The sequence below is a fragment of the Hyla sarda genome, chromosome 5 (assembly GCF_029499605.1).
Source record: "Hyla sarda isolate aHylSar1 chromosome 5, aHylSar1.hap1, whole genome shotgun sequence".
Classification (NCBI taxonomy): Eukaryota; Metazoa; Chordata; class Amphibia; order Anura; family Hylidae; genus Hyla; species Hyla sarda.
The window spans coordinates 333,522,008-333,537,808 of NC_079193.1; the positions used below are offsets into that span (position 1 = coordinate 333,522,008).

Below are 15,801 nucleotides of genomic sequence, written 5' to 3' on the forward strand. Positions count from 1 at the left end.
AAGAAAGAAAGAGGAAAGAAAGAAAGAGGAAAGAAAGAAAGAGGAAAGAAAGAAAACAACCCCACTGGAGTCACGTTAATCTGAACTGGAAACAGAGTTCCGTGATTCTGGCTGCGGCGTGGCACCAAGGTAAGAGGTGTTTTTTTTTTTTTTTTTTTTTTTTTTTTTTTTTTTTTAATGTGCCCCCTTAATTCAACGGAGTACCCCTTTAACTCCTGACATATCAAATTTTTCTTTAGATCGGTCAGGGTTTTAGTACTGAGACCACCTATAATTGTTAGCTTTATCTGGGTGAACAACATGGCAGCGCACTTCACTATCCAGCCCGGTGCCGAACCCGACTGATTGCGGGAGACTGGCTCCATTATAATCTATATCTAAGGATCGGAGATTGAGACACCAACCGATCGAAACTTTTTTTTTGATATGTCAGAAGTTCATTTAAACGACAGTGATGCTTTAACATAAATAAAATATAAAAATATGTAAAGAGCATGCGAAGCCAGAATGTTTTACCTAGAGATGAGTGAACTTACAGTAGATTCGATTCGTCACGAACTTCTCGGCTCGGCAGTTGATGACTTATCCTGCGTAAAATTAGTTCAGCCTTCAGGTGCTCCCGTGGGCTGGAAAAGGTGGATACAGTCCTAGGAAAGAGTCCCTAGGACTGTATCCACCTTTTCCAGCCCACCGGAGCACCTGAAAGCTGAACTAATTTATGCAGGAAAAGTCATCAACTGCCGAGCCGAGAAGTTCGTGACGAATCAAATTTACTGTAAGTTCGCTCATCTCTAGTTTTAACCTTACTTACAATGTAAAAGCCCCCATACACAGAAAAAGGTGCAGCGTTTCCCAACGAGGCTGCCTCCAGCTGTTGCAAAACTACCACTCCCTGCATGCCCGGACAGCCAAAGGCTGTCCGGGCATGCTGGGAGTGGTAGTTTTGCAACAGCTGGAGGCATCCTGGTCGGGAAACACTGCCAAAAACAGATTTAGAAGGAAAGCCACTTGCATTTGTGTCTGGCAGCAGCATATTCCTGACTCACTATTAAGAACACATGCACACTCAACAACCCTGAGCATACATGCATTTGGGGTGGAGAAGCGGAATAGCTGTCGGATGAATGAGAGGTCAGTCAACAGTTATAGGAGGTGTATGGGGAAACCTAAGATGGGGCGGAAGGGAAAGGAATGAAGGATACATTACCATTGGGGAAGGCTAATACACTGATTATCAGGAAGAAGAAGATGACGGACAGGATTCCTTTCCATATATTGTGTTCTGGGCTTGTGTCTTCCCTAAAAAGGAAAACAAAGATTACAGGTTAAATGAAGATGTTCTTAACACTTATCGCTTATCTTAAAGGGGTACTCCGCTGTTAGACATATTATCCCCTATCCTAAGGATAGGGAAGAAGATGTCTGATCACGGGGGGCTCACCGCGATCCCCCCCCCCCCCCTTTTCAGCCTGGACTAAGTTTTCTCTGAGGCTGATGATAGGCGGTGCAGGGGACAGGGCCTCGTGAAGTCACGGTCCCACCCCCTCATGACATCACGGCCCCACACGCTCAATAAAAGTCTATGGGAGGGGCGTGACGCTCCTTTCCATAGACTTGCATTGAGGGAGGCGGACATGACGTCACGAGGGGGCGTGGCCGTGATGTCACGATGCCCCATCCCCTGCACCGCCTATAATCAGCAATCAGTCCAGGCTGATTATAGGCGGTGCAGGGGACATCTTATTCCCAATCAGACATCTTATTCCCAATCCTTTGGGTGAGGGATAAGATGTCTAACAGCGGAGTACCCCTTTAAAAGTTATTGTGATTAGCCCCATTGGTGCCATTGATAAGAGCACGCCTTTGAAGGGGTACTCCCGTGTCCTAGTGTTCTAAACATTTTGTTCAGAACGGTTGGAGCGGGTGGCCATGATCGTGACGACACGCCACACCCCCTCCATTCATGTCTATGGGAGGGGGCGTGGCAGGCGAACAAAATTTTTCACCCCAGGCATCGGCAAATCCCAGGCTCTAGGTCGCCAAGGAGACTGAAATTTATGTTGTGGCACCAAGGTTTTTGTCAGCCCTTTCCAATAGGGGCTGTCCATCTTTTAGACGCAAAAAAATTTTAAAAAAAAGTTAAATAAAAAAAGGCGCAAAATTGTGCCAAAAATCGATTGGAGCAAACGATGAATAAGGGTGCGTTCACACGGCCATCTGTCCCCATTTTTTTTATCCCAGTTTCAGTTCCGTTCTTGCAGGCTGTAAACTGATAAAAAAAAAAAATCCTATTTTTTTTAACAATCTGTTTACATCCATTTGTACCCGTCTGCACTCATTTCAGTTTTTTTTGACAGCAGAAAAAAAAAAATGGCACATGCAGTATGTTTTTTTTCCCCCCTTCAAAAAAAACGGATACAGTAAATTTAACATTGAAGTCTATGGAAAACGGATGACCGTTTGCATCCGTTTTTTCAAACGCTGCTCAGAAAAAAAATACATGTATTTTTTTTTTGGTTTATTAACTGAACAATAACAGATCCAATCGGCTAACATCAATTATTGTCTGTTTTTGTTTTTTTTAAAGTCAGTGTTTATTTTTGTCGCAGAAGAACGGGACGGGTCTAGACGGCCGTGTGAATGCAGCCTTACTGACCAAAGCAAAAATCACACACAGGACCGTGTGATTTTGAGCAAGTTTTAAAAAATGACAGTGGAGAGAATGCGCCAAACCATGGTGCAAAAAGACACTGTGCCAAAGAATTGCACCAAAGTTACGAAAAAACAACAACACACAAATCCATTGATAAATACTGCCGTTATTACAGGGGTAGTGGACATCAGGTGACTGCTGCAGCCAATCAGCGGCCGCGGTGGTCACATATTGTACTCCGGAGTACGGGGCGTGACTGTCGGGGTTGCTGATTGGCTGCAGGGGTCACCTGACATCTGCTGCTCCTTTAACACCAGAGTGGCGACCGATGACATCCTCTGCAGGTCTACACTGACAGCTGGTAGAATGGAGGATTAGCGGGAGAATGGAAGTGGAGGTAAGAAACAAAGATAAGGAAACACAGAGCTGAGGGGACACTAAAAACTGAGAGGAAGGGCTGGGGGACACTGATATGAATGACTGAAATGGGGAGCTGAGGGGACAGTAATGACTGGGACACAGGGAAAGATGAGGGGAACTAATGACTGCTACACAGAGGAAAGGCTAGGGGACACTGACATGAAGAGCTGAGGGGACAGTAATGACTGTGACACAGGGAAAGATGAGGGGAAACTAATGACTGCTACACAGAGGAAGGGATAGGGGGGACATCCACACCAATGACTAAAATGGGGAGCTGAGGGGACAGTAATGACTGACACTGGGAGAGATGAGGGGAAAGTAATGACTGCTACACAGAGGAAGGGCTGGGGGGGGGGGTGAAGCCACATGAATGACTGAAATGGGGAGCTGAGGGGACAGTAATGACCGTGACACAGGGAAAGATGAGGGGACACTAATTACTGCTACACAGAGGAAGGGCTGGGGGACACTGGCATGAAGAGCTGAGGGGACAGTAATGACTGACAGGGAAAGATGAGGGGAAACTAATGACTGCTACAGAGGAAGGGCTAGGGGGGACAGCCACATCAATGACTGAAATGGGGAGCTGAGGGGACAGTAATAACCGTGACACAGGGAAAGATGAGGGGAAACTAATGACTGCTACATAGAGGAAGGGCTGTGGGACACTGGCATGAATGACTGAAATGGGGAGCTGAGGGGACAGTAATGACCGTGACACAGGGAGAGATGAGGGGAAACTAATGAAAGATCATATGACGTTACATGACGTGCAGCATCCTGGCTCCTAGATTCCTAACACATTTGCCGGGCCCTTTGTAAATGCAGCTTTAGTTAAAGTCTTACCGCCCCCAGTGTCACGTCCTCTACATACCTCCCAAGATTACAGCGCTCTGGTGACTCAGGAGACAAAAATCGAACATAATCCTATCAGACTGATTCAGGGTCAGTAATGTCAGGTCTCCATTACCATCGATCACATTCACTACATGGCCAGGAATGTGAACCCCTGACCATCATACGGTTCGGATCATCCCCCGGCTACCAGTGTAATCTATGGGGGCTTTATTATAGACTGCATTCTTACACAATACAAAGCTTGAGCCTAGCTTTGTTATATATACACTGTATTTATATGGTTTTTAATGTAATTTTCATCTGTCATTTATGCATTTTATACATAGTGTTTTCCAACCAGTGTTCCTCTGGCTGTTGCAAAACTACAACTCCCAGCATGCCCGGACAGCCTTTGGCTGTTCAGGCATGCTGGGAGTTGTAGTTTTGCAACAGCTGGAGACATACCAGTTGAGGAAGACTGTTTTAGGTTATTCCGATCCTCTACTAATGACAGAGCCTGTATGGAGATGGCCGGGGCCCCTAACAGTTCTGATAGGTCAATAGACACATGACAGCGCTGACGGTCAAGGTACAGGCAATGGTGCTACAGTAAAATCCCCCTTAGCGGACACCACCCAATAGTGGACAGTTTTTAATTCCCCAGCAGATTCCCATAAGGCTTAATGTATTTGCACCCTCCGAATACGGGACACTCCCAATAGTGGATGTGGACACTAGTGCTGGGCGGTATGACCAAAAATGTGTATTGTGGTATTTTTGTAAGTTATGGCGGTTCCACGGTATTTAACAGGATCCCCCCAAATCATATGTGACCCACGAGCGCTCCTTCTCTACCTTCCCCCAATCATATGTGACCCGCAAGCACTCCTTCTCTACCTTCCCCCAATCATATGTGACCCGCGAGCGCTCCTTCTCCCCCTCCCTCAATGAATTATCAGCCGCTGTGCTGTACTCTGTATTCCTGTGCCCGGGCTGCAAATATTAAAGAATAAACTTTAACTCACCTTCCTACGTTCCCCGTTGCTCCGGTACGGGCCTCACGGTCCTCCGCTGCAGTCCTCTTGCCGCTTTCTGGAGAATAGGAACGTCACAGAGCCGTCAATCTATCACAGGCCGCAGCGATGTCCTGCTTTGGCCGGTGATAGACTGAGCGGACTGTCATGTAAGAAGCCGTAAGTGCGCTCAGCCTATCACCAGCCAAGACGGGACATCGCTGCGGTCGGTGATAGGCTTCATTGGGGGAGGGTAGAGAAGGAGCGCTCACGGGTCACATATGATTGGGGGGGTAGAGAAGGAGCGCTCACGGGTCACATATGATTGGGGGGGAGAGAAGGAGGGCTCACGGGTTACATATGATTGGGGGGGTAGAGAAGGAGCGCTCACGGGTTACATATGATTGGGGGGGTAGAGAAGGAGGGCTCACGGGTTACATATGATTGGGGGGGTAGAGAAGGAGGGCTCACGGGTTACATATGATTGGGGGGGTAGAGAAGGAGGGCTCACGGGTTACATATGATTGGGGGGGTAGAGAAGGAGGGCTCACGGGTTACATATGATTGGGGGGGGGGGTAGAGAAGGAGCGCTCACGGGTTACATATGATTGGGGGGGGGGGTAGAGAAGGAGCGCTCACGGGTTACATATGATTGGGGGGAGAGAAGGAGGGCTCACGGGTTACACATGACTGGAGGGGGGAGGGTAGAGAAGGAGCGCTCACGGGTTACACATGATTGGGGGGTAGAGAAGGAGCGCTCACAGGTTACATATGATTGGGGGGTAGAGAAGGAGCGATCACTGGTTACATATTATGGGGGGGGGTAGAGAAGGAGCGCTCACTGGTTACATATGATTGGGGGGGTAGAGAAGGAGGGCTCACGGGTTACATATTATGGGGGGGGGGTAGAGAAGGAGCGCTCACGGGTTACATATGAATGGGGGTAGAGAAGGAGCGCTCACGTGTTACATATGATTGGGGGTAGAGAAGGAGCGCTCACGTGTTACATATGATTGGGGGGTAGAGAAGGAGCGATCACGGGTTACATATGATTGGGGGTAGAGAAGGAGCGCTCACGTGTTACATATGATTGGGGGGTAGAGAAGGAGCGCTCACGGGTTACATATGATTGGTGGGGTAGAGAAGGAGCGCTCACGTGTTACATATGATTGGGGGTAGAGAAGGAGCGATCACGGGTTACATATGATTGGGGGGGTAGAGAAGGAGGGCTCACGGGTTACATATGATTGGGGGGGGGTAGAGAAGGAGCGCTCACGGGTTACATATGATTGGGGGGTAGAGAAGGAGGGCTCACGGGTTACATATGATTGGGGGGGTAGAGAAGGAGCGCTCACGGGTTACATATGATTGGGGTGGGTAGAGAAGGAGCGCTCACGGGTTACATATGATTGGGGGGGTAGAGAAGGAGCGCTCACGGGTTACATATGATTGGGGGGGTAGAGAAGGAGGGCTCACGGGTTACATATGATTGGGGGGGGTAGAGAAGGAGCGCTCACGGGTTACATATGATTGGGGGGAGAGAAGGAGCACTCACAGGTTACATATGATTGGGGGGGTAGAGAAGGAGGGCTCACGGGTTACATATGATTGGGGGGTAGAGAAGGAGCGCTCACGGGTTACATATGATTGGGGGGGTAGAGAAGGAGCGCTCACGGGTTACATATGATTGGAGGGGGTGGTAGAGAAGGAGGGCTCACGGGTTACATATGATTGGGGGGGTAGAGAAGGAGCGCTCACGGGTTACATATGATTGGAGGGGGTGGTAGAGAAGGAGGGCTCACGGGTTACATATGATTGGGGGGAGAGAAGGAGCGCTCACGGGTTACATATGATTGGGGGGGTAGAGAAGGAGGGCTCACGGGTTACATATGATTGGGGGGTAGAGAAGGAGCGCTCACGGGTTACATATGATTGGGGGGGTAGAGAAGGAGCGCTCACGGGTTACATATGATTGGGGCGGTAGAGAAGGAGCGCTCACGGGTTACATATGATTGGAGGGGGTAGAGAAGGAGCACTCACAGATTACATATGATTGGGGGGGGGTAGAGAAGGAGCGCTCACGGGTTACATATGATTGGGGGGGGGGGTAGAGAAGGAGCACTCACAGATTACATATGACTGGGGGGGGGGGTAGAGAAGGAGCGCTCACGGGTTACATATGATTGGAGGGGGTGGTAGAGAAGGAGCGCTCACGGGTTACATATGATTAGTTCCCAGATGTAGGGACATCATAAACATTCATATTGTGCAGGAAAAAAAAAATTGGTATTCCATATGAACCTGTATACTGCCCAGCACTAGTGGACACACCCGAAAGGGGACAAAAACACTCCCAATAGGGGACAACCAGGCTTATGCGTTGGCCCTACCTTGTACACAGGGCCTCCATCAGGGGGGGTACAGACAATAACCCAGTAAGGGGCCCAGGTCCCCGCTGCACCCTCCTGCAGAAGCCTCAGCACAGAAGACCAATGTTTAAACATTAGTCTCCTGCTTCTATACGTCCGCCAGCCACCTCATTCACCCACCCGCGCCAAATCATTTCCTCTTGATCCCCCCCACCGTGCTATTTAATTCCCCCTTTATTACCCTCTGTGCAAACTCATCACCCCCCCCCCCCCCTTTACTACCCAGTGCCATTTCTTCGCCCTCCACCTTTTTTCCCCAATAGGGGACACCTCTCAATAGGTGACACCTCTCAATAGGGGACACCTTTATTCCCAGTGAGTGTCTGCTATTGGGAGATTCTACTGTATATGCATCATCAAAAAAACTAAAGCATAACCCGTATCTGCCAGGCTATGCCCTATGCCAGTGATCTTCAACCTTCTGACCTCCAGATGTTGCAAAACTACAACTCCCAGCATGCCCGGACAGCCAACGGCTGGGAGTTGTAGTTTTGCAACTTCTGGAGGTCCGCAGGTTGAAGACCACTGTCCTATGCAATCCACCACGGGGGGCAGTGGGGTCCGTCACTGGGGGGGGGGGGCAGTGGGGTCCGTCACTGGGGGGGGGGGCAGTGGGGTCCGTCACTGGGGGGGGGGGGCAGTGGGGTCCGTCACTGGGGGGGGGGGCAGTGGGGTCCGTCACTGGGGGGGGGGGGCAGTGGGGTCCGTCACTGGGGGGGGGGGCAGTGGGGTCCGTCACTGGGGGGGGGGCAGTGGGGTCCGTCACTGGGGGGGGGGGCAGTGGGGTCCGTCACTGGGGGGGGGGGCAGTGGGGTCCGTCACTGGGGGGGGGGGCAGTGGGGTCCGTCACTGGGGGGGGGGGCAGTGGGGTCCGTCACTGGGGGGGGGGCAGTGGGGTCCGTCACTGGGGGGGGGGGCAGTGGGGTCCGTCACTGGGGGGGGGGGCAGTGGGGTCCGTCACTGGGGGGGGGGGCAGTGGGGTCCGTCACTGGGGGGGGGGGGCAGTGGGGTCCGTCACTGGGGGGGGGGGCAGTGGGGTCCGTCACTGGGGGGGGGGGCAGTGGGGTCCGTCACTGGGGGGGGGGGCAGTGGGGTCCGTCACTGGGGGGGGGGCAGTGGGGTCCGTCACTGGGGGGGGGGGGCAGTGGGGTCCGTCACTGGGGGGGGGCAGTGGGGTCCGTCACTGGGGGGGCAGTGGGGTCCGTCACTGGGGGGGGCAGTGGGGTCCGTCACTGGGGGGGGCAGTGGGGTCCGTCACTGGGGGGGGCAGTGGGGTCCGTCACTGGGGGGGGGCAGTGGGGTCCGTCACTGGGGGGGCAGTGGGGTCCGTCACTGGGGGGGCAGTGGGGTCCGTCACTGGGGGGGCAGTGGGGTCCGTCACTGGGGGGGCAGTGGGGTCCGTCACTGGGGGGGCAGTGGGGTCCGTCACTGGGGGGGGCAGTGGGGTCCGTCACTGGGGGGGGGCAGTGGGGTCCGTCACTGGGGGGGGCAGTGGGGTCCGTCACTGGGGGGGGCAGTGGGGTCCGTCACTGGGGGGGGCAGTGGGGTCCGTCACTGGGGGGCAGTGGGGTCCGTCACTGGGGGGCAGTGGGGTCCGTCACTGGGGGGCAGTGGGGTCCGTCACTGGGGGGCAGTGGGGTCCGTCACTGGGGGGCAGTGGGGTCCGTCACTGGGGGGCAGTGGGGTCCGTCACTGGGGGGCAGTGGGGTCCGTCACTGGGGGGGCAGTGGGGTCCGTCACTGGGGGTAGTGGTCCCCATTGTGATGTTGCAGTTATACAATGAAACATAATAAATTGATGGTAAAGGTGCAGATCTGTGTCACTACCAGTCCCAGCAGAACAGGCCACAGCTCCGAAGGCTCTGCTGGGAGTTGTAGTGCCCCACCGCAGTGTACAGGCTGGCTATGGTGCATGCTATCCCCGCAGTGCCGCCCCCTTACCTGGTGAAGGCGAAGTACATGAGGCTGATGATGGTGAAGGTGAGCAGGGTGATGGTGTGCGGCTTGTAGAAGAAGTCTATGGTGATGTCCTCCACTTGCTGCTCGTTGATCATCCTGAAACGAAGTTTATAATTGACATCATCTTTGCTGAGAGTCCTGGAGCGCAGAGCGGACGCCATGTCCCTACGAGCGCCCTCTCTGGCCCGGCCCAGGAAGCGAGGGCTGACACACGCACAGCGCGGAGCGTACCAAGCGGCCAGGGGGGGGGCGCACAAGACTCGTACACCGCTACACCTCGTATATAGCGCTTATCTGTATCAGCTATCATTTATGTGGTGGTCCTGAAATGTATTTTCATTCTTCCAGCTAAACATTAATAGCCTATGAGGAAGGGAAGTAAGCGAGCCACCCCCTGCGGTTAGAAAGTGGTACAGGCCAAACAGGAAGTGCTTTGCTGTGCTTGGTACCCACGTGGGTGGTGATCTGCAGAGGGGACAGAGCTGGAGGTGACAGGTACTGCTATATATATAGCTACAGATCAGTCTGTGTGTATATATAAAGAGAGGGCATGATATAGATATGCATAAAGGGGAGAGATCAGGGCATGGTACAGATATGTATACAGCTAGAGATCAGTGTGTGTGTGTGTATATATATATATATATATATATATATATATATATATATATATATGGGCATGATATAGATATGCATAAAGGGGAGAGATCAGGGCATGGTATACACACTCACACACACACTACAGATCAGGGCATGGCACAGATATGTATACAGCTAGAGATTAGGGCATGGTATAGATCTGTATACAGCTAGAGATCAGGGTATGGTATAGATCTGTATACAGCTAGAGATTAGGGCATGGTATAGATCTGTATACAGCTAGAGATCAGGGCATTGTATAGATCTGTATACAGCTAGAGATCAGGGTATGGTATAGATCTGTATACAGCTAGAGATTAGGGCATGGTATAGATCTGTATACAGCTAGAGATCAGGGCATTGTATAGATCTGTATACAGCTAGAGATCAGGGCATTGTATAGATCTGTATACAGCTAGAGATTAGGGCATTATATGGATCTGTATACAACTAGAGATCAGGGCATGGTATAGATCTATATACAGCTAGAGATCAGGGCATGGTATAGATCTGTATACAGCTAGAGATCAGGGCATTGTATAGATCTGTATACAGCTAGAGATCAGGGCATGGTATAGATCTGTATACAGCTAGAGATCAGGGCATTATATATATATATATATATATATATATATAGATCTGTATACAGCTAGAGATCAGGGCATTATATATATATATAGATCTGTATACAGCTAGAGATCAGGGTATGGTATAGATCTGTATACAGCTAGAGATCAGGGTATGGTATAGATCTGTATACAGCTAGAGATCAGGGTATGGTATAGATCTGTATACAGCTAGAGATCAGGGTATGGTATAGATCTGTATACAGCTAGAGATCAGGGTATGGTATAGATCTGTATACAGCTAGAGATCAGGGTATGGTATAGATCTGTATACAGCTAGAGATCAGGGTATGGTATAGATCTGTATACAGCTAGAGATCAGGGTATGGTATAGATCTGTATACAGCTAGAGATCAGGGTATGGTATAGATCTGTATACAGCTAGAGATCAGGGCATGGTATAGATCTGTATACAGCTAGAGATCAGGGCATTGTATAAATCTGTATACAGCTAGAGATCAGGGCATGGTATAGATCTGTATACAGCTAGAGATCACCTTATAATAAAACTTTACTTTTATTAGTCCTGCTAAAGTATTAATAGAAATAAGTAATTTACTGTACAGACACTTTGACCGCCACCAATGCTATTCAGCTCAGCAGGCCACCTTGATATTTTTTTCAAATGAACTATTATTTTTGCCTTTCTTTAATTGAACAATGCATATGAATACTGTAATAGAATTTGTAAAGTAATAGTGCAATATCAAGGTGGCCTGCTGAGCTGAATAGCATTGGTGGCGGTCAAAGTGTCTGTACAGTAAATTACTTATTTCTATTAATACTTTAGCAGGACTAATAAAAGTAAAGTTTTATTATAAGGTTCCCATTATTTTATATTTTTGTTAGATTTGTATTTATACAGCTAGAGATCGGTGCATGGTATAGATATGTATACAGCTACAGATTTGGGCATAGTATTAGAGATGAGCGAACTTACAGTAAATTTGATTCGTCACGAACTTCTCGGCTCGGCAGTTGATGACTTTTCCTGCATAAATTAGTTCAGCCTTCAGGTGCTCCCGTGGGCTGGAAAAGGTGGATACAGTCCTAGGAGACTCTTTCTTAGGAATGTATCCACCTTTTCCAGCCCACCGGAGCACCTGAAAGCTGAACTAATTTATGCAGGATAAGTAATCAACTGCCGAGCCGAGAAGTTCGTGACGAATCGAATTTACTGTAAGTTCGCTCATCTCTACATAGTATAGATAGAGATCTGTATTGCTAGGGGGCCCCACTGATGTCCTTGGAGGCGTCACAGTACAGAATAGGATAGCAGCGTAGAGTTTGGTTACTTTGGAGATCAGTTTGGGGAAAACTGGCACAATTACATTGATAAATCTACACGGTTGTCTTTTTAAACTCTCCATGACCTTGCCTTTTCTGGCCTTAAAGGGGTATTCCGGGCAAAAACCTTTTATCCCCTATCCAAAGAATAGGGGATAAGATGTCTGATCACGGGGGGCCCGCTGCTGAGACCCCCCACGATCTCCCTGCAGCATCCGCATTCTATGCAGGGACTGCGTCTCTAGTTTCAGAAACCTCAGGGTTTCCGGGACTGGGGGACGTGACGTCACGCCACGCCCCCTCCATTCATGTCTATGGGAGGGGGGGTGACGGCCGTCACGCCCCCTCCCATAGACATGAATGGAGGGGGCATGGCGTGACGTCACGTCCCCAGTCCCGCTGCAATCAGACACCTTCCCCCCGCGATCAGACATCTTATCCCCTATCCTTTGGATAGAGGATAAAAGTTTTTTGCCTGGAATACCCCTTTAAAGGGGTACTCCGGTGGAAAACATTTTTTTTTTTTTTTTAAATCAACTGTAGCCAGAAAGTTAAACAGATTTGTAAATTGCTTCTATTAAAAAAATCTTTATCCTTCCAGTACTTTGCAACTGTGTGCTACAAAGGAAATTCTTTTTTTTTTCTTTTTTGTCTTGTCCACAGTTCTCTCTGCTGACACCTGATGCCCGTATCAGGAACTGTCCAGAGAAGGAGAATATCCTCATATGCTGCTCTGGACAGTTCCTGACATGGACAGAGGTGCCAGCAGAAAGCACTGTGGACAAGACAAAAAAAAGAAATTCAAAAAGAAAAGATTTTCCTCTGTAGCATACTGCTACTAATAAGTACTGGAAAGATAAAGATTTTTTTATAGAAGTAATTTACAAATCTGTTTAACTTTCTGGCACCAGTTGATTTAAAAAAAAAAAAAAAAAAATCAATTTAAAAAAAAAGTTTTCCACCGGAGTACCCATAACAGGTTTATCTAGGGGTTAAAAAAAAAATAATAGTTCCTTTCTTCCATCAATAGCCCCACCCACCATAAATGGCCCCGTGGATGAGATGAGAGCTGTCACCTTGTCCACACCCCCGTACCCGCAATACTATCCCTCCCTCCATGCTAGCCAGACTTATTTGAGTGGTGCTGTTGCCTGTGACCGCCACTCATTTAAAAAAAAATAAAAGAAATCTGGTTGCTATGGGCAAAGGCTGTGCGGGCATGCTGGGAGTTGTAGTTTTGCACCAGCTGGAGGCACACTGGTTGGGAAACACCTCATTAAAGGAATTTTCCTGTGTTTTTAGGATGGCTCTGTGTATGTGTCAGAGGAGCGCCAGACATATACTTTCAGCTCTGCGTAATTCACTTGCCGCGACCCCTAGGCAGCTGAAGACAGACGATCCGCTGTCATCATGGCGATTTTCCCATCATTTTTTTACGATGCAAAACCCAGCAAGTCAAAGCATTGTTCAGTCAAGAGCAGCGTGTACACACTCCAGCTCCAAGGACGCTGTAAAGATCGATCTCCCAGAAAGCAATCTGCCTGCCATCAGCCAAATACAACAGGAGACCATAGGAATGTCCACAGCGGGAGCGGACCCACTCCCAGAAGGTACGAGAACTCTCACCACACCCTCATCGCTATGTAGGCTGTGTAACCCATAACACAGTCCTATAACAAGTCCTAGTACAAATATTATTGGCGTATTGGAGACTTCTACCTCCTTGGCCACACTAAATGAGCTAATAAAGAGTGATATATATATATATATATATATATATATATGCAAAGCAGCTCATTACACCACCTTTGAACACTACCTGAAAAGGTGGTGTAATGAGCTGCTTTGCATATTCCCCTACCCAGAATGCCTGCGGAGTGCTAATTGGCCTAACCTGAATCTCTGTTACACCTGAAGAGGTGTCCTCTCCCTGAGGAAAGTACTGACCCCGTATATATATATATATATATATATATATATATATATATATATACACACACACACACACACACACACCCTGTTTCCCCGAAAATAAACCCTGCCCCGAAAGTAAGCCCTAGCAGGATTATCAGGGTGGGCTGCAATGTAAGCCCTACCCCTAAAATAAGACCTAGGCCAGGGGTAATCAACTGGCGGTCCAAATCCGGACCGTGGCCGCCAGTAATGCCCGCAGACCCCACTGTAGAGGGGTGGGGGGCACTGTAGGAGTGTGGAGGATGACGGGGGAAGGGGAGCATGGGGGGCTGTAGCAGTGTGGAGGATGGGGGGCTGCAGGAGTGTGGAGGATGGGGGGGCTGCAGGAGTGTGGAGGATGGGGGGGCTGCAGGAGTGGGGAGGATGGGGGGCTGTAGCAGTGTGTAGGATGGGGGGCTGCGGGAGTGTGGAGGATGGGGGGCTGTGGGAGGATGGAGGGTTGTAGCAGTGTGGAAGGTGGGGGGGTGCGGCATCCCCCACACTGCTGCAGCCCCCCATCCTCCACACTCCTGCAGCCCCCCATCCTCCACACTGCTACAGCCCCCCATCCTCCACACTGCTAAAGCCCCCATGTTGTACATACCGTAAATAAATAAGCCCTACCCTGAAAATAAGCCCTAGTGTGTTTTTGGGTGACTAAAACTAATATAAGACCCGGTCTTATTTTCGGAGAAACACGGTATATATATTTTATTTATATAAAAAAAAAAAAAAGAGTAATGGAGCTTAAAGGAGCACTCCGGGCCGGCGAAACTGACAAACTTTGTCACGCCTAGTGCCTGAGAGGGTGGTACATGACAAAGGGATTCAAAGAAGAGAGGCTACCGGTGCCATGTACCACCCTTCGGGCCTTGCACCAGGCAAAACACTGTGTATCAGTGACATGACTGCAGGATCAGACTACACAAAGGGTTTATTTGTAGTCTGTAACCATGGAGACACACAGGCCTGCATAAAAGCTGTATGCACAAAATGGTAGGATATTTCTATTCAGGATTAATAAAAAAATGTTTTCCTTTTTTATTTAGATGCTTTGTAGAAGTAAATAAAGCGGTTGTTAAAGGGGTTATCCAGGAAAAAACTTTTTTTTATATATCAACTGGTGGCAGAAAGTTAAACAGATTTGTAAATTACTTTTATTAAAAAATCTGAATCCTTTCAGTACTTATGAGCTTCTGAAGTTAAGGTTGTTCTTTTCTGTCTAAGTGCTCTCTCGGGAACCGCCCAGTTTAGAAGAGGTTTACTATGGGGATTTGCTTCTAAACTGGGCGGTTCCCGAGACAGGTGTCATCAGAGATTACTTAGACAGAAAAGAGCAACCTTAACTTCAGAAGCTCATAAGTACTGAAAGGATTAAGATTTTTTAATAGAAGTAATTTACAAATCTGTTTAACTTTCTGCCACCAGTTGATATATAAAAAAAAGTTTTTTCCTGGATAACCCCTTTAAAGTGCTTTAGTTCTACATCAGTGTTTTCCAACCAGGGTGCCTGCAGCTGATGCAAAACTACAACTCCCAGCATGCCCAGACAGCCTTTGGCTGTCCGGGCATGCTGGGAGTTGTAGTTTTGCAACAGCTGGAGGCACACTGGTTGGTAAATGCTGTTCTACATTTTGGACAGTTCTCAATTTATGAACAATTTATTGCTTTTTTTTTTTCTCCACTTGGTAGCCCTATGGATGATGTATGCAATTGTATGGGGCAAATGGGAAATGTTAAATGTATTTTAACAACATGCTTAGGGCTCGTTCACACTACGAAATCTGGCGAGAATATCGGGGAGGAATTCTGCTCAGATTCTGCCTTGCAGCACACTTCTATTGACTACAAAGCCCCAGCATGCCTTATTGTTAACTACAACCCCTATATCTATGCTTGAACTACAAGAACCAGCATGCTCTAGTAAGGACCTGTGACAGCCTATCAGAGCCTACTTTAAGGTACAAATACTATCATGCAGTC

At 48.9% G+C, this 15,801-nt stretch overlaps 2 protein-coding genes across 5 annotated transcripts in view; one reads left to right on the plus strand and one right to left on the minus strand.

Moving 5' to 3' along the window:
* Window positions 1–15,801, minus strand: part of PTDSS1 (phosphatidylserine synthase 1) — an 83,930-nt gene that overhangs the window by 38,852 nt on the left and 29,277 nt on the right. For 2 of the 3 annotated variants that reach the window (XM_056522433.1, XM_056522434.1), the window contains 2 exons: window positions 9,296–9,409; window positions 1,208–1,299 (listed from right to left, as the gene is read on the minus strand). In XM_056522433.1, coding sequence (XP_056378408.1) covers window positions 1,208–1,299; window positions 9,296–9,409 — 206 coding nt within the window. Of the gene's footprint in view, window positions 1–1,207; window positions 1,300–9,295; window positions 9,516–15,801 lie in introns of those variants that run through there. The other variant, XM_056522432.1, reaches the window with a different exon arrangement.
* Window positions 2,946–15,801, plus strand: part of MTERF3 (mitochondrial transcription termination factor 3) — a 51,538-nt gene continuing 38,682 nt past the window's right edge. Inside the window, exons 1-2 of one of the 2 annotated variants that reach the window (XM_056522436.1) lie at window positions 2,946–3,050; window positions 13,168–13,475. In XM_056522436.1, the coding sequence (XP_056378411.1) occupies window positions 13,169–13,475 (307 nt within the window). In that variant the 5' untranslated portion in view covers window positions 2,946–3,050; window position 13,168. Of the gene's footprint in view, window positions 3,051–9,668; window positions 9,809–13,167; window positions 13,476–15,801 lie in introns of those variants that run through there. The other variant, XM_056522435.1, reaches the window with a different exon arrangement.